The sequence below is a fragment of the Leptonychotes weddellii genome, chromosome 4 (assembly GCF_054177405.1).
Source record: "Leptonychotes weddellii isolate Sample4059 chromosome 4, ASM5417740v2, whole genome shotgun sequence".
NCBI classification, from domain to species: domain Eukaryota; kingdom Metazoa; phylum Chordata; class Mammalia; order Carnivora; family Phocidae; genus Leptonychotes; species Leptonychotes weddellii.
Window position 1 is genome coordinate 59,012,995 of NC_138372.1, and position 21,982 is coordinate 59,034,976.

A 21,982-nucleotide genomic window follows, 5' to 3' on the forward strand; every position below is an offset into this window, starting at 1 on the left:
TGTCGGCTGTTAATCTTATCTGAACCTTTCTCCCTTCCAAAATGGGATGACTAGTGGAGATGGGTGGTAATGCTAGTGTTGTTCTGTACAAGAACTCAGATCCTGACCACTGTCTCTCTGCTCCAGGGCATCATTCTGGAGCTCCTGAAGGAGGCCATGTTGGCCAGCCTCAGCAACACCAAGGGCTTCCTGATTGACGGCTATCCCCAGGAAGTGAAGCAAGGGGAAGAGTTCGGACGTAGGGTGAGCTGTTTTTATGGAGATCTTCCCAGAAGGAAAATAAGGGACATCATTGAGGTTGGGGGATAAATTCAAAAGTCTATCCCTCTCCTAATTACATTAATCAAACTTTCAGTTGCAAATGGCAAAAACTCAACACAAACTGACCAAAAAAGAGGGGAGTGGGGTGGGTGGGTGATGGTGCTGGATTTATTGACTCAAGTAACTAAAATGTCCAGGAGTGGTTCACACTTGGTTGGACCCATGTATCCAAATTTGTTCATCCATTGTGTGCCTTTCTCCATCTCTTGGATTCCGGGCTTATATTTCACCATCTAAATGATCTCAGAGAGAGTGTTTTCCTTTTCCAATGGGGGCAGCAAATGACCCAGGGTAGTGTTTCATTATTCTGGATTAGGTCATGAGCCCATCGCTGAACCCATCACTGTGGCCAAGGGGAAGATGGGAGGGCATATAATGGAATATCTAGGAATACCCTGATTCATCCTGGAAGACCAGGCTGGGGATGGGAAGGGAGGAGGGAACACCATACCTGAAGCACTCGGACTGAGAAAGGGAAGGGAAATTACCCAAGAAAGAATAGAGATGCCCTTAGAAGCCAGAAAGGGAATTGATGCTGGACAAGCAGAGTCAAATGTATGCACCGCTCCAACCTCCCAGCATCCAACCTCCCCAAGTCCCTCCGTCTCCTAGTGAAGCAGGTGGGGCAGGGCCACTCACAGGGGAACAGTAGTAAGTAAAAACCATCATAACTATCCCTTATTGAACCTACTCTGGGCTCGCTCTGGTGTTACACAGTGTATATCCATTTACCTCTAAAGTCCAAGCAAGGGGGAAACAATTGTCCCCAGTTATTAAACAAAGATTCCAGAGCTCACAAGAATTCATATTTATCTAGATAGCTCTTTAGACTAGTTTTAAGACATTTTCATGTTTCATTTCATATATTTTTAATAACCTTTTTAGATAGAGGAGGTATTTTCTTCATGTTAGAAGTGATGAATTTAGCCCAAAGAGATTACATGACTTGCCCACAGTCACATGTCTGGTAAGTGACAACTGCTGGTAGGATGAAGATTCCAGAGCCCGTCTCCATCCATCTCTAACACTGCAATGTGGATTACAGTGAATCGGACTTGTATGTCTCCTGGAGGTTAGTCTGACCTTCTGAGCCTGTTTGATTGAACTTCCTTAGGTAGTATCTGAATATTTAAAGGCCATTTGCTCACCTTCCCCTACATTTCCTGCCAGGAACCAAAGTCAAAGAAAAAATGTGCTGGCCTAGTTGGCAAGAGTGGGATGAGCCCACCAGGGCTGTCCCTCCGCTCTGGAGCCTCCAGCAGCAAGGTGGGAGTAGCAGAACCTATGCCTCTGGGGCTCTGGTGGTTCCAGAAGTTCCCAGTGGGGGGCGCTCACAGCCAGTATTCTATTGAGCTTTCTCCCGCACAACAAACCACTTTAAGAGCTCAAACTTCGATATACATCAACTACTTTTTTCAAAAAAAATGGAATTGGGAAGATTGCTATGCCTTTTTTAAATATCATGATAAAATACCCATAACGTAAAAGTTAACATCTGAACCACTTTTAAGTGTAGAGTTCAGTAGTGTTATGTGTATTTGCGTTGTTGTGCAACCAGTCTCAAGAAGTCTTTTCTTCTTGGAAAACTGAAATTCTACACCCATTAAACAACAACTTCCTGTCTCTCTCACCCCCGCTGCAGCCCCTGCAACCACCATTCTACTTTTAGCTCTATGAATTTGATGACTCTAGGGACCTCTTCTAAATGGAATCAGCCTGATTTGTCCTTTTGTGGTTGGCCTATTTCACTTAGCATCATGTCCTCAAGGTTATTCATGTTGTAACATGTGTTACAATTTCCTTCCTTTTTAAGGCTGAAGAATATTTTGTTTATCCATTCATCCATGAACAGTTACTTGGGTTGCTTCCACTCTTTGGCTATTGTAACTAATGCTACGAACATGGATGTACAAATCTCTCTTCAGGACTTTGCTTTCAACTCCTTTGGGTATATATACAGAAATGTAATCACTGGAGCATCTGGTAATTCTATCACACACCACCTACTGTAGCCGCTGCGCCATTTTACATTCCCACTAGCAGTGCACGAGCATTCCAGCTTCTCTACATCTTCACCAACACCTGTTACTTTCTGGGGGTTTTGGGAGTAGCCACCCTAATGGGCATGAGGTGATCTCTTACTGTGGTTTTGGTTTGCATTTTCCCAAAGATGAATGAAAGATGTTGAGCATCTGTTCATGTTCTTGTTGACCATCTGTTCATGTTCTTGTTGACCATTTATATATCTTCTTTGGAGAAATGCCTATTCACATCCCTTGCCCATTTTTGAATCAGGTTGTTTGGTTTCTTGTTATTGAGTTGTAGGAGTTATTTATATATCAGATATATAATTTGCTAATATTTTCTCCCATTCTGTATGTTAACTTTCGTTCTGTTGATTGTGTCCTTTGATGCACAGGTTTTTTTTAAGATTTTTTTTTTTAGTAATCTCCACACCCACCATGGAGCTCGAACTCACAACCCCAAGATCAAGAGTTGCATGCTCCACTGACTGAGCCAGACAGGTACCCCGATGCACAGAAACTTTTTATTTTGATATAGTCTAATTTATCTGTTTTTGCTTTTGCTCCCTGTGGAGTTTTTTTTGAAGGTTTTATTTATTTATTTGACAGAGAGAGACAGCTAGAGAGGGAACACAAACAGGGGGAGTGGGAGAGAGAAGCAGGCTCCCCTGCTGAGCAGAGAGCCCGATGCAGGGCTCCATCCCAGGACCCTGGGATCATGACGTGTGCCGAAGGCAGACGCGTAACGACTGAGCCACCCAGGCGCCCCATGTTCCCTGTGTTTTAATGTCATGTCCAAGAAACCACTGCCAAATCCAATGTCATGAAGCTTTTCTCTTATTTTCTTTAAGAATTTTATAGTTTTAGTTCTTTCATTTAAGTCTTTAATTCATTTTGACCAATTTTTGTATATGGTGCAAAGTAAGGGTCCAGTTTCATCCTTTTGCATGTGGATATGTGGTTTTCCCAATACCATTTGTTGGAAAGACTGTTTTTTCCCCAGTTGAATGGTCTTGACACCCTTGTCAAAAATCTTTGGACCATCTGTGTAAGAGTTTATTTCTGGGCCCTCTCTTCTGTTCCATTGGTCTGTATGTCTGTCTTTATGCCAGTACCACACTGTTTCTATCACTGTGACTTTGTAATAAGTTTTTCAATCAGGAAGTGTGAGACCTCTAACTTGGCTCTTTTTCAAGATTGTTTTGCCTATTGAGGAAACCTTGAAATTCCATGTGAATTTTAGGATGGGTATTTCTATTTCTGTAAAAAAAAAAAACAACAGTGCCATTGGGACTTTGAAAGGGGTTGCTTTAAATCTAGATCGCTGTGGGTGGTACTGACATCTTAACCATATTGAGTCTTCCATAGACTGTTTTACATTTTAGCTTCTTCTAGTCTTTTAGCCAAGCTGTGGATAAGGTTCCTGGGGATACACCATGAATAACTGAGTAACCGGGAAATGTTTTCTACACTTCAGAAACAGGGCCTTGGCAAGTCTAGAGGATGGAGAGAGGATAGAGAGGAGTTGTTGTGGGGTCAGGCCCTTGACAAGGGCTGCCTGCTAGCAGGGATTGGCCGTTGTGGAAGCACACCATTCAAATACAGTGGGAGATACCCTGTAATGGCCACAGGGTCCACGGTGTTTCCTAAGCTTCAGGCTTCACGGTGACAGCACACTTCTAGGTGATTTCACTGAAACTTACTTTGCCTGTGAACTTAAGGTCCGAAGAGCCCTGGGAGGGTCTCCAAGAGAGTCAGGACAGGTCATGCAATACTAGCTTGGAAGTGCTGGGGGAAAATGTCTTTGAAAAGTCTACTTTTCTAAATTGTTCTTTTGAAGCCCCCAAATGGTCCAGTGTGGTAAGGAAGATGTATGGTAAAGATGAGCATCTCTTTTTTTTTTTTTTTTTTGTCAACTACTAAGTGCAAACAACAATTATAAAAGTTATAATCCATATTCTCCCTTGGGGATTTTTATAACTGGAGGCAAATCCCTGATTTTAGGCCTGTGGGGTTCCAAACTGTTTTTGAGCAGTGGCATTCACGTAGAGCTTCTTTAAAGCATGTCAGTCAAGTGGTCCGGAGTTCAAAAAGCTGAATCTTGCCTCTGTCCTATATTAGTGCGACTCTGGGCAAGTCACTCAACTTCAGCCTCCTCCTCTGGACAATGGAGGTAATAACACATCTGCCAAACCCTAATTCAAGGATTTTGTGAACATTGAATGACATAACATACATAAATGTGTTTTCTAAACTGTAAAAGGCTATAAAATATTATCTCATTTAGGGTCAGTTTTTTTTTTTTTTGAGAGAGAGAGAGAGCGGTCACATGCAGGGGGAGGGGCAAAGGGAAAGGAAAAGAGAAAATCATAAGTAGACTCCACGCTCAGCACAGAGCATTACACGGGGCTTGATCCCACAACCCTGAGATCATGACCTGAGCCGAAATCAAGAGTCGGACACTTAACCAACTGAGCCACCCAGGTGCCCCAGAGTCACTCATTTTTTTTAATCACACCTCACACAAATCTGTAAATCCCGATTTGGTCAAATCTTTCTCCTTTGCTTATAACCCAGGTAGCATGAAGTAAAGGTTTTACATGGCTAGTGGTCTGTTCCTGGCCTTTGGCATATATGAATTCAAAAACCCATATGATCTCCCCCAAAGTAAAGCAGAACTCTCCCTCCCACTGGGGTCCCCATTCAGACAGGCATTAGAATGTGGCAGAGGGGCGCCTAGGTAGCTCAGTCAGTTAAGTCTGCCTTGGGCTCGGGTCATGATCTCAGGATCGTGGGATCAAGCCCCAGCTCCCGCTTCAGTGCGGAGCCTGCTTCTCCCTATCCCTGTGCCCCTCCCCTGCTTGTGCTCTCTATCTGTCTCTCGATCTCTCTCTCAAATAAATAAATAAAATCTTAAAAAAAAAAAAAAAAAGGAATGTGGCAGAGAAGAAAGCTTACTGGAACTCAGGAGTGAGAAAGAGTCATTAGCGTGGTGACCAGGCAGTTTCAACCAATGTTAAAACTCATGATGCCATTTCAAAAAATACACAAGTGCCCAGTTTCATTAATGAACTGATGACCTACAGTGAGAGGTCTACAGAAACAGTCTTTTACACACTGCTGGGAGGAGTTTGCAAAGGTCAAGCATGGTACTGATTTGTCCCTGGGTACAGTGACCTTGGAAGATTCTAATGTCCCTTACTTAGGCTGTATGCAAGGGAACACATCCAACCTTCCAAAGCAACTACTTGCTTTAAACTTGACCAGAAGAACAAAGATGCTAAAAATACACAGAATGAGCCGCTCTTGATTCATTTATGCCCCTGCAGGGACCCCATTGTTTGTAGAGCCCCCTCCAAATTACAGGCAAGGAATTAATTCGAAATTTGGCAAAGACAAACACAGACATCTGATTTTCTCCAGAGCTTTAGAGCAATCAGCCAGGTTGGGAGCAGAGTGAGCGTTTCTCATGCACCAATCAGGCCCACAACTGTTTGAAGCCCATTCAGGCCTGGGAATGGTTTTAACCAGCCTTTCTGTGTCGCAGAGACTGATGTGCCTGCTGCATGGGACCATCTGTTGCCGAAAAACCCCAGTTCAGTTCGTTAGGCTGACGTTCTTACATACCTATAGTTGAGTCCTCTGAGACGCAGCGTCTGTAAGGATTTGCTTGACTGCTGTACATGACCTCACCAAAGACCAAACCCAAACTAGTGTCCACCACTTAAGGGTGTATCTGTGTGCGATTTCCCTACTACTGTCCTATCTTCTATTCCCAACGCTGGTTTTGGCCCCACTGAATTCATGATCTGTGCCTTCAGTATCCAACATGGTATATGGGGAGGAGGGGGGGGTGTCAGTGTGTGTGAGTGTGTGTGTGTGTGTGTGTGTGTGCACGTGCCCGCACAGGTGTGTCGACGTGTGCGTGACAGGGGCAGAAGGAATATGAAGAAGGAGTTGGGGTTTCTGACCATCAACTCCATCGTCTACTCCAGTTGAGAACTGCTGGGCACAGTGTCCAGGTCCTAACAGGCCTGTATTCGGAGCTCTGCTGCACAACTCACTGGCAAGTCACTTAACTTTATCTCAATTTCCTCTTCTGTAAAACATAAATTGAAAATGGCTACAGCCACGCCTCTTGGGAAGATTGGATGGGGTCCTTGAAGAGTACCTGACACATTCATAAGCCTACATATGGTGTTCAATAAATTGTTAGTCTTTTCCAGAATGACGTATTTTTCTGACTGCAGAAATAAAAACTGTATACCTCTGAGACAATACAGAAAAGTATAAAACAAAGACTAATCACCCAGAGGTAACTCCTATTAACCTTGTCATGTCTGTTCTTCCAGTCTGAGTTCTACCCATTTGTATACAGATAATATCATACGGAATACATAACTAATAGAGTAATAGCTGTTATTTTCTGAGCACTCGAAATATGCCAGGAATTGAACTAGATGCTTTACATATGTCATTTTATTAATCTTTATAATCCTATTCAACAGATACTATTGTTTCCACTCTGTAGAGTTATTATCGTCTCCAAGAGGGCTATGTGCTTAGCCTGGCTCTCCAGTGTGAAATTGAAGTGCTTTCCTACATTAACCCAACCTTGTGCTCAACAACAGCCAAACTAAACAGATATTAACAGAAATAAAATGCATGTGCTTGCTCTTGGCTTTTCCCTCCCAGGAGCCTCTTAGCTGAAATTGTGCCCTTCGCCTGAATATGCAGATCATTTTCCTGGGTGTGTGCAGGATGACATTACTATCCCTCTGCCTGATGATGACTCTTAACTACCTCATAACACTTCCATCTACAGGATAAGTGATTCTCATTTTCAGAATGAGTTCTTCCCCCAAAAAAATAAAAGGGGGGGGTTATGAATCTGGCCAAAGGACTTTCTAGTTGGTGTGTTCTAGTTGCTTGGAATTGTGAGGAGCCTTGGGGACCACCTTGGGATTCCCCACTTGCAATTTTCTGCCCTCCTCATCTGACTTCCAGTTCGTTATAGAACTTTGAGCTGTGTAATGATAGAATGGTAGCAGCGGGATGGTATTATTATTATTAGGGTTGTGTGTTCAAAAATGCTGGAATGACCCAGATACCCCTCCTCCAGGGAGGTTCCTTAAGGGGAGGTACCTCTGAGGTGAGAGCAAATGGAAGATAGGCATGCCACTTTCTTGTTAACCAAGGGCCCTTACCTCCCAGCGCGGTGAAGCCAGGAAATATGCTGGAGCATGTAACTTAGGCGAAAAGCATGGGTGGGGCCTCTGACTCTTTCTAAACCCAAATCTGACCAACGGGGGCTTTTACAATTAAAAGGGATGAATATATTGCCAGGCTCACATTTATGTAGTGCTTAAAATGGGCCAGGCACTTGACATCTATTAACTCATTCATCCTGGCAATTTGTCCTATTGAGGTAGAAACTATTATTATCCTCATTTTAAAATGAGGAAAATGCACTCAGAGAGAACAAGACAGCTATTTCTCCCAACAAAAGAGAGTTTCTGGGTGGCATGCCCCTGCCCACTGGTAAATATGGCCCAACCAGTGTCCTGACTTAATCAGAACAAAACTAAAGTGTGGGTCAGAGGATAGCAGGGTAAACTCCCCCTCCCGTCCCACCTGCTGGGATCAGGCAAAGTCATTATCCCAAGGCAGCTGAAGCTGACATTCTCATCCTGGTGGCTGCTCTCAGCTGGGATGAGCGCTCATCCCAACTGGATCCCAAGATGCAGCGAGAGCCAGCTTCCGCAAAATATAATGGTCTCTCACACCACCCGCTTCCTTTCCCACTGTCTTGCCCTCCTCTCCTGGCCCTGTTTGGCCCACCAGGCATCTGGCCTGAGCCCCGTCCTGAAGGAGAAGTCCACGAGGGTGAAGTCACCAGGCTTTGGAGCCACACACAGCTGACTCAGGACTGTCATTAACAGTCCTCGGTGGCTTTGGGCAAGTTAACCTCCCTGAGCCTCCATTTCCTCTTACTCAGAAGAGAGATGATACTTCCGGGCAGGAAAAGGGCTAAACGGGCTAAAGGGATGGCTGTAGGTAAAGCCTTAGCTATTGAAACGTTGTTTGCTTGCAGGATGCCAACCGCCCCTACAGGACCCTCGTGCTCTAATACCCAAAGCCTGTGAAGAACCCAACTCTGCTGTGTCAGAATTCCAGGGATACCAGCAGGGTGACTGCTGGGGGCGGATGTGTCCCCAAGTCTCTGTGAGTCATTCAGACAAGGGCAGAGTGCTCTTCCGGTCACGTGGTGTTCATGGTAAACCAGTCTCGTGCAAAAGAGGCAGAGCTGGGACACAGAGAACTACTCCAGAGGACTTTCTGAAGATAGATGTAGATCATAGTGCTTTGGAAAATGGTTAAATAGTATTTCATTCAAACATTTCAGAAACTTCTAGGTACTAAAACCATTAGTGGTACAGGCCGCTTCCAAATGGAATGAAGGCTCTACAGCGTTTTACGTAGGAAGGGAGCGTGGGAGGAGGGTGCGGTCAAACCCCATTGTCTTGGAAATGGCTTGGTAGAGCAGCTTTTCAAACTGTTATTTTGTGAAGCATTGGCCTGGAGATTTTCCTAAAGTGAGGGACTGATTCAGCGGGGTCAGGGATGGTGCCTGCGACTGCCTTTCTCACCCGCCCCCAAATGATGCCTGTGCCCCTGGTCTGTGGGCCACGCTTGGGGAATCCGTGCGGAAGCCAAAACTACCCCTCAGTTCTGCATTCATTTTGACGCCAGCTCCAGCTCAGCTACCCATTATCTCTGTGTGCCCCTGAATGAGTCCCGGAATTATCTTTCCTGTCTTCAGGAGTGGCCCCCAAACTCCCACAATTAGAAAAATCACCTTGTCTTCTCATGCAGACCCCACCGGAAACTGCTCCAGGGAACCTAACTCTAACCGAACCCCAGGCTGCCTCCCAAGCTCGCCCTCTGCTGGTAGACACGAGTCATTTCCTTCTACACCCAGCCTTTCATGCTGCTCAAACCCTCATTTTTGTTTTCCAGTTAATACAGGCAGAAAAGGTGCATGACATAGACCAGAGGTTTCACTCTTCTAGATTTTGGAGCGTTTTCTCACCCTGTTCCTTCAAGTACATCCTGTAGAGGGGGTAGATAAATGTTTGATCAACCCTTACTAGCAACTTACTGTTCCGTGGTGCCTAAAAGTCCTCCTCCCCCCCAATTTTGTTCCCATCCCTCCCAGGCACTTTCCAGAGTGGGGCGGCAAGCCTTCATTTACTCACAGCCTGACCACTGCAAGATGACGGACGAGAGGGAGCAAGTTTCTTGGTGGTTGTGGTAGGGGAGGCGACACAGACACACAGACATTAGGAGCCAAAGAACGTTTCAGAGAAAGATTGGGAGATTCCTGCTGCTGATCGTATCATCATCATTTATTCACTGAAACATTTCTTAATCACCCAGCTACTATCTGCAAGACTTGGGACCAGGAGTCAAGCATTCATAACCCTACACAAAGAGATTGTAGCCTAATAGCTAACACTTATTAAGTACCATATGCCAAACATCATACTTACATTATTTTATTTAATTTTACTTACCCCTTACAGCAATCTGTGATCATCCTCATTGTACAAATGAGAAAATGAGGGGCACCGACTGGCTCAGTCGGTAGAGCATGTGACTCAATTTCAGGGTTGTGAGTTCAAGCCCCACATTGGGCGTGAAGCCTACTTTAAAAAAAAAAAGAAAAGAAAGGAAATTGGGGTGCAGAGAAGTTGAGTGATACTTTCAGTTAATGATGGAGTCAGATAGCTTAAAATTACAATTTGTTATTTTCTCTAATGGGGCTCTGGGGTTTGATGGGCTTGGCTGGCTCGTTCTCACTTGAGGTCCTTCGTACAGTTGACTTTGTACAGTCAGATAGTGGCTAAGGCTAGGGACATATCTGGCGCCAGGGCTGGGATGTCTAAAACAGTCAAGAGCTAGCCAGGCATCTCTGTTTGCACGGCCTCTCTGAGTGGCGAGCCTGGGCTTCCTCACAGCTTAGCGGTCAGAATAGTTGGACATCTTAGATGATAGTTGATCAGGCCCAAACTGCAAAATTTCTCATGATCTAAAAGCATACGGCCTCATTTCCATTATATTCCCTTGGTCCAAGTGGTTACGGATCAGCTCAGTTTCGAGGAGGTAGAGTTCTGAGCTCTGTGTCTCAGTGGAGGAAGAGCTTCAAGTACACCAAGGCAAGGAACTGATGAAGACCACCTTAGAGAACGTCACCACACCTTCAGCAGCCTGACTCCAACCTTTGTGCCTTCAACCCTTACGCTCTGCTGACCCCGCAACAAACAGACACAGGCACTCCGTGCTCCGAGTGGTCGCATAGGATAGAACTGGGTACCAAGAAGGAAGTAATTAGCTCTTCTCGTCAGGGAAGGCTTCCCAGAGGAAACACCCATATGCATACACACACAGATGTGCCCTCAGTATGGAGGACAGATTGACTGCAGTAGGTAGCATACTATATGATCCCTACATTTTGTGAGGTGACAAAAGCTGAGGGCAAGAGACAGCTCTGAGGCAGCACATGGAAAAGAGGAGCAATGAAGTCCAGTCTCAACTCGGCCACGGTGTGGCTGGGGGGCCTTGAGAGGAACCAGAAGGCCAGGAAAGGAAAGAACTAGAGGTCTTTCCAGAATATCACAGAGTGGAATTTCTGACCATGTTGTGCTCCCCCACCCCCAGGTTGGAGACCCGCACTTGGTGATCTGTATGGACTGCTCAGCAGACACCATGACTAATCGCCTTCTCCAGCGGAGCCAGAACAGCCCTTGCGCGGAAGACGCCGCCGCCATCGCCAAGCGCCTTGAAGCCTACTACCGAGCGTCCATCCCTGCGATTGCCTACTATGAGACAAAAACACAGCTACGTAAGGTGAAACATCTCGCTCCCCTCCTCCAAAATGAGCCAGTTACCTTTTCTTTTTCTTTTTTTTTTTTTTTTTTGAGAAAAAAACGGGAAATTTTGGTCAAGGGTTCTGGGAATTAGAGCTGCATACAGCTGCACAGTTTCACCTTTGTATAAATCAAAATTAAATATCTGTCATCATGCAGACCACAAAAAGTTGGTCACAGAGTTTTCACAGATGCCCTTATAGTTGCTAAAAACAACTCTTTTTTCCAAAATAGAGAGAGGGAGGAAGGGCGGGGGGCAGGAGCGGGGGGAGACATGGACGAAACATAGGTTCTGCCTTCTAGACCTCAGCTGAACAGGATGACCCAAAAGGTCTCTTCTAGGTCTAAGATTCAGTGACTCTGAATTTCTAGACTTTTACACAGGTCATAATTGGCACTTGGATTTCTTACGGTAACTGTTACTGAGAAAAGCAGCAGACGGGGCCGGGAGAGCAGGTAGTTTGGTGCCACAGTGAAGAGACTGTGGGGAAATGGGTCGCATCAACCTAACAATCACAAGTGATAATCCCTGGTGAATCACCATTTATTTCATGAATTTGGGAAAACTACCCAGTCCCCCTCCATCCACTCATCTAATAAGCATGTATGAAGCCCCTCCTGTGGGCTATCCATTGCCCTAGTGGTTTAGATATGGATTGTAGATACAGTTCTTGCCTCCTAGAGCTTCAGGGTTTAGTAGGGGCGATAGACAAGCCTCTGATCACGGTATGGGGACAACGTGAGCACAGAGCGAGTTCCAGCGGCCCTTTAACCAGTCTGAGGGGAAAGGAAAAGCATCGAGGAAGGCCACCGGAGGACAACTAAGCTAAGCCTCAAAGAGGGAGTGATGGGAGGGGAGCAGGGCACCCCACACAGAAGGAGCCCCAAGTGAAAAAGGTCAGGCGGAACAGAGAACTCGGCTTGGCTAGGACATAAGGTGCCAAGGAAACGAGGGACAAGAGATGGGGATGGAGAGGGAAGCATGGACCAGATCAAGATGAACCTTATGCAGAACCAAGTAACTGTCTTGTGGTGGATGGGAGGGAGGTAGACACAGCCAGGAGTTAAGACAGAACGGTCAGTCCATCCGCCTTGCGGAGGATGGATCCGAGAAGGCAAGGCTAGGAGACCGCTCCCAGGGAGGCTGGGTGCCAAAGCACAGTAGAGAGCACGAACCCCTACTTTCTGCTGGTCACAGGAAGTTCAGAGGAGGCATCAATTAGTAAATAACCAACTTGTCTCTGAGGCAGCTACATCATCCGTTCTTTGGCAGAAACCACTGATAATGAATTCTCATCTTCTACACCTGTTAATAGTCCATTTTCCAGAATCCTAAGAACTTAGCCGTGGGTGTAGAGGTCTGAAAGGTGTCCTTTGATTTAATGCAGGGATGTCAAATATGGGGCTTGAGAGCCCCCATCCCCCACTTCCCTTCCGTGGCAGACGTTGCTGACCACTCGTTCTGGGGCCCTCAGAGTGCTTGTCAACACAGCACTCCCGCTGGCTCCTAGCAATTCATGGGACCTGATCTGCAAGAGGAAACCTACATGCTGTGCTCTGTGTAGCGTTTGGCTGCCACGTAAAACAAATGCTTACATTCAACACAAGCAAAAAAAGAAAGTACATTATGTAAGAGCAGGGTCTTAAGAATTCAGGGTTGCAAAAGCCTTTACACGATTAGTGATTTCTACCCTTTGTGCAGCCTGGAACACCTAAGAAAACTGTCCAGATAGAAGAGAATTTCTTCCACTTTCGATTTGTAGAGGTGAAAAAAAAAAATCATTAAATCATTCAGAGTTTAACCACTTGCAGAGTCAGAAAATCCCTTTTATCTCCCTCTGGTCTCATTCCAACCTAAGTTCTACACACTTCACAGGTGATTGGCACACGGATACAGGACCGAGTTCTCAGAAAAATCTGAGTCCTGGAATCCTCCTTAGAAATATCTAAGTTAGTGGAAAACGAAGTTTCCAGTTCCATTTGACTCATCTCGTCAGCTTTCCCTGCATTTTGAGACGCTGGCAGCTGGGTCCGTGGTGAGGTCACGTTTATGATCCGCTTAGCAAATATTTAAGATCGCTCCAGCCCTGACTCCAGAGCGGTGCGCCTCCAGCCCGCGGGACCCCCAGAGGGCCTCTCAGAGGAAGTGCCTCTGCCCAAAACCAGATGAACGTGCCCGCTCCCCAACCTCACCCAAGGACAGCAGGGGCCCTCGGAGTGCTGGGCGCAGGGAGGTGAGACTCGTTGCAGTTGCCCCCGTGGGGGTTACCAGCGGCTGGGCCACAGAAGTGGGGACTGGAGGAGAAGCAGGGGCAAGTAACAGGTTTGTTTTCCATGGGGGATGGGGAACGCCTCTGCGCTCCTGGGCTCCATCTTCTTGCAACAGCTTCATCTCCCCCTCCCCGGATTCTCTGTGACAGTTTGTGGCTCGTCCCTGTGATGCTCTTTGGATGGTTAGCACCTCCTCCCCGTCTGGTTGGTTTATGGACCCTCGGGCAGGGCTGTGTACCATGCAGGTGGGCCCCTGGATCATTTCAGGAGTTTTCTTGAAACTAGGTAGGAGTGGTGCAGGCGCTCCAAGATGCAAGCAAATCAGCAGCTCGGTGAGATTTCCTCAGGAATTCGAGCCACATCATGGTCCAGCCCAGAAGTAGACCGCCCTGCACCAGCGCTTCCTTCAGGCCTCAGGGTTGCCCAGGTACGCTGAGGATGAATCCGTCAGCTAACACCCCTGCCTAGGGACAGGCAGCCCTTTGGGCCCCCAGCTAGCCAAAAAGAAAAAAAAAAAAGTGCAGTGAAATTTCAAACAAAGGTAACAAAAAAGCAAAGTGGAATTGATACAGCCACTCTTTATGCCCTTATGATGCCAACATTATACAAAACAGAACTTCTGATAACGTAAACCGCAGGCTGGAGCCGAATGTGAGACAAATGATCCCCCACTTCCCAGCCCTTTCCCTCCTCTCATTAAGGCAGCTTTGCTGGGCACCTGGGGAAGCGCTAGAACAGAACTTTACTCCGCTCCTGTCCCCCTGCGCTGTGCTCAGGGCAGACATCCTCCTTCAGCTGCAGCGCTGCGGTCTCACCAGGTCTGGACAGCTGCCTCAGAGATTTGCCCAACACGCAGTATGACAGCCACACGCACCTCACTGGGACCGACCCCTAAAAGGAAGCTTTTTTCCCTCTGAGTGAGAGAAGTCATCATTTAAAAACAAACAAACAAACAAAAAACTGAAATGTAGCATTTCAGGGTAAAAAGCATAGTACCTGGCCAAAGACCCCTGGCGGAGTAAATACCGTCCTGGGCAGCAGGAAACCTGAGGCACGGTGCTGTGATGGAGCGCTGTGAATCTGGATGAGGGATTTCACTGCCTAACCTCGCCCTTCTTCACCCTCAACTAAGATGGTTGGACAGAGTAGGACCTCCTGGAATCCTCCAGGTCTATCACCATGATTCTTGGGAATTGGGAAAATAAAGAAATATATATATATATATACATAATTTTCTAATCATAAAAGTAACACGGACTTATTTTAGACAATATAGCAAGCTAGGCTCTTATGATGAAGTCTTATCATCACTCAGAGGCACACATTCTGGAGAATTTCCTCCAAATCTTGTTGCTGTGAATTTTAAAAACATGACTGTAACCATAGGCATATTGACTGATTAGGGCTCCTCGGTTGTAGGTAAGAGGCACCAACTCCAGCTGGCCTAACCCCAAACACAAAACTTAATTATTAAGGTGATGCAACCCACGGCTGAAACCCAGCAGGCCCAGGCAGGCTGTGGGACCAGGTCCCTCTTGCTTTGCACACATGCCTTCTTCTCTCACTCATCCAGATTTTTCCTTCTCTGGCCCAGAAGCCAGAATATGGCCACCCTGCAAATTCCACATCCACGTGTTACCACAACAGTTCCAAATTCCAGACAGAAATGTTCTGACTGGCCTTGCTTTGCTCAGGGTCTTCTCCCTGGTCCTGTCAACTCTGGCCAGGCAGATGGGGGTCACATGGGACTTTTTCATTTGTTCCGTGGATATTTTGTTGATGAGGACTGTACATCAGATACTATTCTTGGTCCTGGGGACACAGAAATAAACACAATAGACTGAAAAATGTTAGACAAGAAAGTAAAATAATTGCTGATAGGATAATCTCTATGAATAAAACAAAACAGAATGAGTTGGTGGGGGAAGGGAGGGCGTATTTTAGGTGGGTGTTTGGAAAGTGTCTGAAGGGGTAGCATTTGAATTAAAACCTGGCCCATATACACATGGCTGCCTGGGACTCTTCCCTGGGAATTGGGTGGGCGATAAGGAATTCCCAGGAGAGAAGGGCTTGTTGGGGGGGAGGGGTTATCCCCCAGAAATAGCTACCTCAACGTAACAACTTTTTTTTAAAAAAAGACACAAACTAGAAAATGTAAGAGTATAGAGATAAGAATCTTCCACCCAAACCACTAATGAACAGTTTGGTATATTTTCTTACATTTGTTTTTCTCCACCTGTTCCGTACTTTTTGCTCAGGGTGATAATCAGCCCCAAAACACCCCGGGCCATAGATGAAAGGGGCTTGGTAACAGATGATAACTGTCCCTGGGTTATTTATTAGCCTTAATCAATTAAAAAAAAAAAAAAACACCAAAAAAACAAAAAGGCCAATGACTCCGGAAACACGCGTTTCACAGATGCAGGAAATCAAGTTCCTTGGCAACTCTCTCTGCCTTTGCAGAGGAGAAAGTTAGGGTTTTTGTTCCCCCATTCTTCTGCTGCAGTGTCCCAGCTTCATAAATAGTTTAGCCATTTTTAGTAAGTCCTGAAATAGAGCAACATCCATTGTTGTTCTGGGGAGTCATCCAACCTGGCAGGAGACTTCCTGTGAACTGAGGGAGAAAGAATGAGAAAGGCAGTCCCTGGCACCGGCCGGAAGGGAGGGGACGCAGAAGGCAGGGGAAGGTCAAACTTCACCCTTGACGACCCTTAGCCGACTGGATTCCGAAGTGCGGAATCTAACACAAGTAAAGGAAAAGCCCGGATTACCTTTATACCTTGGATTCTCTGTACTTGAGGTCTTAATTTTGATTCTTCTTTCAGTTGGCTAAAATAACTCTTTAGTTCAGTTTTTCTGTGACTCTCGGACAGTGTTGCCACAGGGGCTTTACACACAAATGACAGCTTCACTGGATATAACATTTAGGTCATAATATTTTCCTTTCTTTCTTTTTAAGCTTTTATTTATTTATTTGAGAGAGAGCAAGGGTGAGAGAGAGCAGGAGCAGGGGGAGGGGCAGAGGCAGAGGGAGAAGCCCCGCTGAGCAGGGAGCCGGACGCGGGGCTCGATCCCAGGACCCTGAGATCATGACCTGAGCGGAGGCAGATGCTTAACGACTGAGCCACCCAGGTCCGCAGTTGTAATATTTTTCGATCAGCATTCAGGAAACATCGCTCCACTGTTCTCAAGCATTTAGTGTCGTGGAGGAAAAGGCAGAGACAGATTTGGAAGTCAACTTTTTTCAGCTGGTATCTTTAAATATACTGGGGTTTGGGTCTTTTTGTTTTCCCTGTGTCATTCGGTTCTTGTGTCCAGATTTCGGTCTGCCTTCATGCCCTGGCACAGTCACCTTTCTTGTCTAACTTGAGAGTTTTCTGTAATTATCCTCCGATTACTTTTGCTGTCCTTCCGTTCCTTGTCTCTCCTCAAAATCCCTCAAAAACCACGAAATTCTTAGATCTCTGTTCCTTCTATACTAGCTCTGTCCAAAAGAAATACAAATGTGACCCAGTGTGGAATTTTAAGTTTCTCTAGCAGCCACCTTTAAAAAAGCCAAAAGAAAACAGGTGACCCCGATCTGATCAAGGCTTGGCAACCGGCGCATATTTGACACGGACGGCGCATCTCAGAGTGGCCGCGCTCAGAGGCTCAAGACCAACATGCAGCAGGGACGTCTGCAGTGGGGAGTGGGGCTCTCCATCTACAGCCCACTCCGTGACGTCACTTCTGTGCTCTGGACTTCCCAGGAAAAAGCCCAACTCAGCTTTTCACGCTATCAGTCCTGCTCCCGAGCTGCCGACATTGAGCTTAATGCTCAGGTGCGTTTTCCGTTGGCCCCAGCTCAGTCTTTTTTCTTCTCACGCTGCTGCCTTCTCACCACACCTGTTCTCATGCCGTGACTGTCTGCTCTCATGGCACACAGCATCCACGGCTTCCTACCTACGGTCTAAACCGGCAACAGCATCCATTCGTTGCCCCTCCTCTGTGTTTGTAGAGCCCTGTTTCTTTCCCCAGCTTCGTATTTGTCATGCTTTATTATACTGACTTCTCTACAAGTCTGCAGCTACCAAGAGAAAGTCAATTCTGTAGTGGGAAGCGGGATGTCTGTCTCGTTCGCAGCTTTTCCCCCGGGCACGATGCCTGGCACAAGAAAAAACGTGCTCAATAAATATTTATTGTTGAGTACTCAAAAAATTATATTTAAAATTTTTCTAGTTCCTCTAGGTTATGATTATCAGAGGTCTTCTTTCCTTCTGAGTCTCTGAGAATGTGTGCCCTTTGCCTGTTTCTAGAGTAGTTTTCCCCAGAAGCCTCAGTTTGTCTTAAGTTTACTCCTCCCCTATTCTGGTGACCTATTGCTGTGTGACAAACCACTCCAAGAGGTAGGGGCATGAATCGACAGCTGTTACTTGCTTCAGGCGTTTGGAGGAAGCACGGTGGCGATGGTGCCTCTCTGCTCCATGGGGCTTGGGGCCTCAGCTGGGATGACTCCAGCAACGGGCAGCTACCACGGTGGGGGCTGCTGTATCCACTACGGAGACGGGTCCTCATTCATATGTCCGGAGCCTGAACGGGGCTGGCTCCGCTGGAACTGTCCACCAGAGCACCTACACGTGGCCTCTCTGGAATGGCTTGCACTTGGCACAGCACGGTTCCCAGCTCCAAAGGTGCGGCCCCAGGAAGAGCCTCCAGTGAGTGAGTGTTCCGAAACACCAAGGCGGGAGCTGCGAGGCCTCTTCTGGCCAAGCCTGAGAAATCACACAGCATCCCTTCTACCTCATTCCACTGGTTATAAGAATGTCCCTAAGGCCAGCCCAGGTTCAAGGGGAAGGGGGTTCCATTTCATCTCTTGATGAGTGAGTAGCAGGGTGATATTCAGAAAAGTATGTGGGGTGGGAGATACTGTTTCAGCTCTCTTTGGAAACTGTAATCTGCTACGTCCTTCAATTTGGGGGTGGATTGGAAGGAAATCTCCTGACCCACAAGACGTGCAGGTGATCATAAATGTGACTTGATGTGTGCTCGAGGACCAGTGGCACTCAGGACTGGTCCTTTTGGATCTCATGCTGGAAGGCAGGCTGGGGTGCATCCGGGAAGCTCACACCTAACATGGCATTTCGGGGCTGAGACGTGCTGAGCGGGGACCACCATCACCCTGAGATGCACTTGACCTGTGCCTCTTTCTGCTTCCCCTCCTGCACCAGATCAGTCCTTTTGGTTTGGGATGGGTTCCCCCCTCTCTCCTTAGTCGTTCTTTTGGTAATACGGTCTTAAATTAGATTTAGAAAAGGACGTCCTGGTGGGGCTTCGGGAGAACAGCTCTTGCCTTTGAAAGTCGTGGCCACACAGCAGAAGGATAGATGCCTGCTTTTCTGGTCATTTTCTAAGTCAGGGGCAGATTATGGAATCTAATTCCACTGGCAAGAGGTAGCCACCCAAGTTTTCAGAATTCCTGCGACCATTCACCTTTTTCTGGGTCTCCATGGGCATTTTAGTGGGACACTGGGAGAGGCTGTATCAGCGGATGCTTGCCAGATCCCACGCCCCAGGGGGGAGGGGCAGGGGGCGAGCGTCTCTTCAGATTCTCTGAAGATCAAACAGGCTAGGGGAAAAAAGCATTAGCGGGTGATTCCGTGGTCCCAGCTGTGTTAAAATTGCCAAGTGTTCATGTTGGTGGCTAGGTTTAGATTTATTTCAAAGGACTTTTTTTAATTACCAAAGTAATAAGTGCTTACTCTAATAAGCAAAGAGTAAAAGTATCTACGTATGTACACATTATATATATGTATATATATAATAAAACAACTAGCAGTGCTCCCTCCAGCCTTACTTCCCTCAAATAACCAGTGTGAACAGTTTACAGTGTATCTTTCTACCTCTCCTCCTCACCCTCTTCTTCCTCCTTCTTTCTCTGTCTCTTGTATCTTACATTCTCTTGCTCTTGCTCCCTCTCTGACCACTGACCAATCTACTCTGTATAAACACCCCCCTCCCCGACCCATGGTGGAAGGTTCTGATTTCATGAAAATCCTACTATCCTGTACACATTTCTCTGAAACACCTGGCAGTCAGTACACATCACAATGATGTTTTCTTTTTAATAGCTATGAAATCCTCTCTAATATGGATATTCTATAGTTTCTTCAGGCATTTTGTTTCTAGTTTGTTTTGTCCACTGCGAACAACTGGGCAGTCGATGGGAACACCCTTATTTAGGCTTTTGTGTCTCCTAGGAGAGATTGTTGAGCTGTTTTCAGCAGAGGCTTTTTTTAACCCATTTGCGTCCACTTCCCTTTCTCTCCCTGGCGCCGGAGAATTTTTTTGAACCCAGAAAAGCTCTGGGATTTCCCAGTTCCCGACGGCTGGGCCTCTCCTATCAATGCCCCTCATTCAGCGGAGTTTGCACCTCAGTTCCGAGTGCGAGGCCTCCCCGGATTCAGGCTGGACCTGCCCAGGTTGAGTGCCACTAGCCACCCGGCTTTGGAGACAGCCCTCCCGCCTGCCGCCCAGTGAAAAGAAATGTGCACGAGGGGGCAGATGACTTCAAGGAGCCCTAAGGCTCTGTCCCTCTCACTTGACAAATGAGGCATAAATCTTCCATCTGTCTCTGACTTAGAAACTTTTTTTTTAAAGTTTTTATTTATTTGACAGAGAGAGACAGCACGAGCAGGGGGAGTGGCAGGCAGAGGCAGAGGGAGAAGCCGGTTCCACACAGAGCAGGGGGAACCCGATGTGGGACTCGATCCCAGGACCCTGGGACCATGACCTGAGCCGAAGGCAGATGCTAACGACTGAGCCAGCCAGGCGCCCCTAGATTGATTTTAATTATGTAGTATTAAAGATTCAGTTCCTCGGTGCTAGCCACCTTTCAAGTGGCCCCTGTGGCTCCCACTTTGCATAACACTGTTCTAGACTATCCTAGAAAGTTCAACTTAAAAACTGCTGGTATTTTAGGGCGCCTGGGTGGCTCAGTTGGTTGGGCGACTGCCTTCGGCTCGGGTCATGATCCTGGGGTCCCGGGATCGAGTCCCGCATCGGGCTCCCTGCTCAGCGGGGAGTCTGCTTCTCCCTCTGACCCTCCCCCCTCTCGTGCTCTCTCTCCCATTCTCTCTCTCAGATGAATAAATAAAATCTTTAAAAAAAAAAAACTGCTGGTATTTTAAACAGGAAAATGACTGATCAGGGAGGTCTTAGAATTTTTTTGATGTCTACGAAAAAGAGCTGTCATTCAAAGTTAAACTCCAGACAAAATTCGGAGGAAGAGGAAAAAAGAAGGAAAGATTTTAAACGTAACTATCTAAATGGACAAACCGCGCTCAGACGTTGGGAAGTCCTGCGTGCAAAGAAGCCATTCATATGCAGATTATAAATCGTTCTTAAATTGTTGCTAATGCTTGTCTTTAAGGCTCTCTAGAGCAAAGGCCTCTCTAGCCCTCCTTCCTACGGCCTTGAGAATGAGGAGCACTATGTGGCCTGACCGGATATGCAAAATGGAGGGCTCCCCAGAAGCGTCGTTTACACCACCCTAACTTTTGAAGACTGCAGCGGACGCTGGGCCCCAGACAGCGTGCAGATGCTGCATATTAAGGGCTTTGCCGAGCCTCGTCTGGCAGTGAGGGGGTCCCCGCGGTGGGGGGGCTCCGTCTGGCTCCACGGAGGATGAGATTAAAAGAGGAAGAAGGTGGCGCACACAACAATCATAAACCACTCCGTGGCAGCTTGGGTTTGCCCCAGAAGCCCCATGGCGCCAGGACATGAAAAACAAAACTAAAACTCAAGCAATGTTTGTAACAGCGTGGGAAAATTCAGGAGAAACGCAACTAGACCCGGGCAGTGTTTGAACCAGCCCAGTTTTATGGCTTGCAAATTCACAGAACTAGAGAGAAAGAACAGACAAAATGTGCGTTTCCTAAGGCAGTGTAACTATTCTCCTAATTTAGGACATGTTCTGCTGACTACTGGGAAATATTATCACTGAGTGGTCTCCTTTGAGAAGTCAGGTGAAAACTCAGATTCTATCGTGTTTCCTGTTCACTTGCTCTTAGCTGTTTTATAAAAAAAAAAAGTATTTTCTATACTGATCACTTACTGCAGGATTTTATATCAAGTCTCAGACCCAAAAAGATAGGTTCTTAATGTCAAAAGTAAATCCACTTACCTAGGTTTCAATTAAATTAAATACATTAAAACCTCATACATTCTGACTCTGCCAAGTCAGACTTGGAGGTCTTTTGGGAAAAGGACGTCGTGAAGCTTATACTTTAACTCTTCCTGGGAAAAGAGAGTTGCTATAAACTAATATAGCATAAGCACTGATTATGGAGCAAAACCTCGGAGGATGTCTTATTTTCTAGTTTGCACGATTGCTGAGGAAGTCCCCTCCACACAAAACAATCAGGATCCAGGATTCTTATCTGTTCACTAAGGATGTTC

At 46.5% G+C, this 21,982-nt stretch overlaps 1 protein-coding gene across 2 annotated transcripts in view; it reads left to right on the forward strand.

Annotated features, from left to right (window-relative positions):
* Nucleotides 1–21,982, forward strand: part of AK5 (adenylate kinase 5) — a 226,057-nt gene that overhangs the window by 198,202 nt on the left and 5,873 nt on the right. For both annotated transcript variants that reach the window (XM_081817032.1, XM_081817033.1), the window contains exons 12-13: nt 127–243; nt 11,067–11,255. In XM_081817032.1, coding sequence (XP_081673158.1) covers nt 127–243; nt 11,067–11,255 — 306 coding nt within the window. The remainder of the gene's footprint in view (nt 1–126; nt 244–11,066; nt 11,256–21,982) is intronic.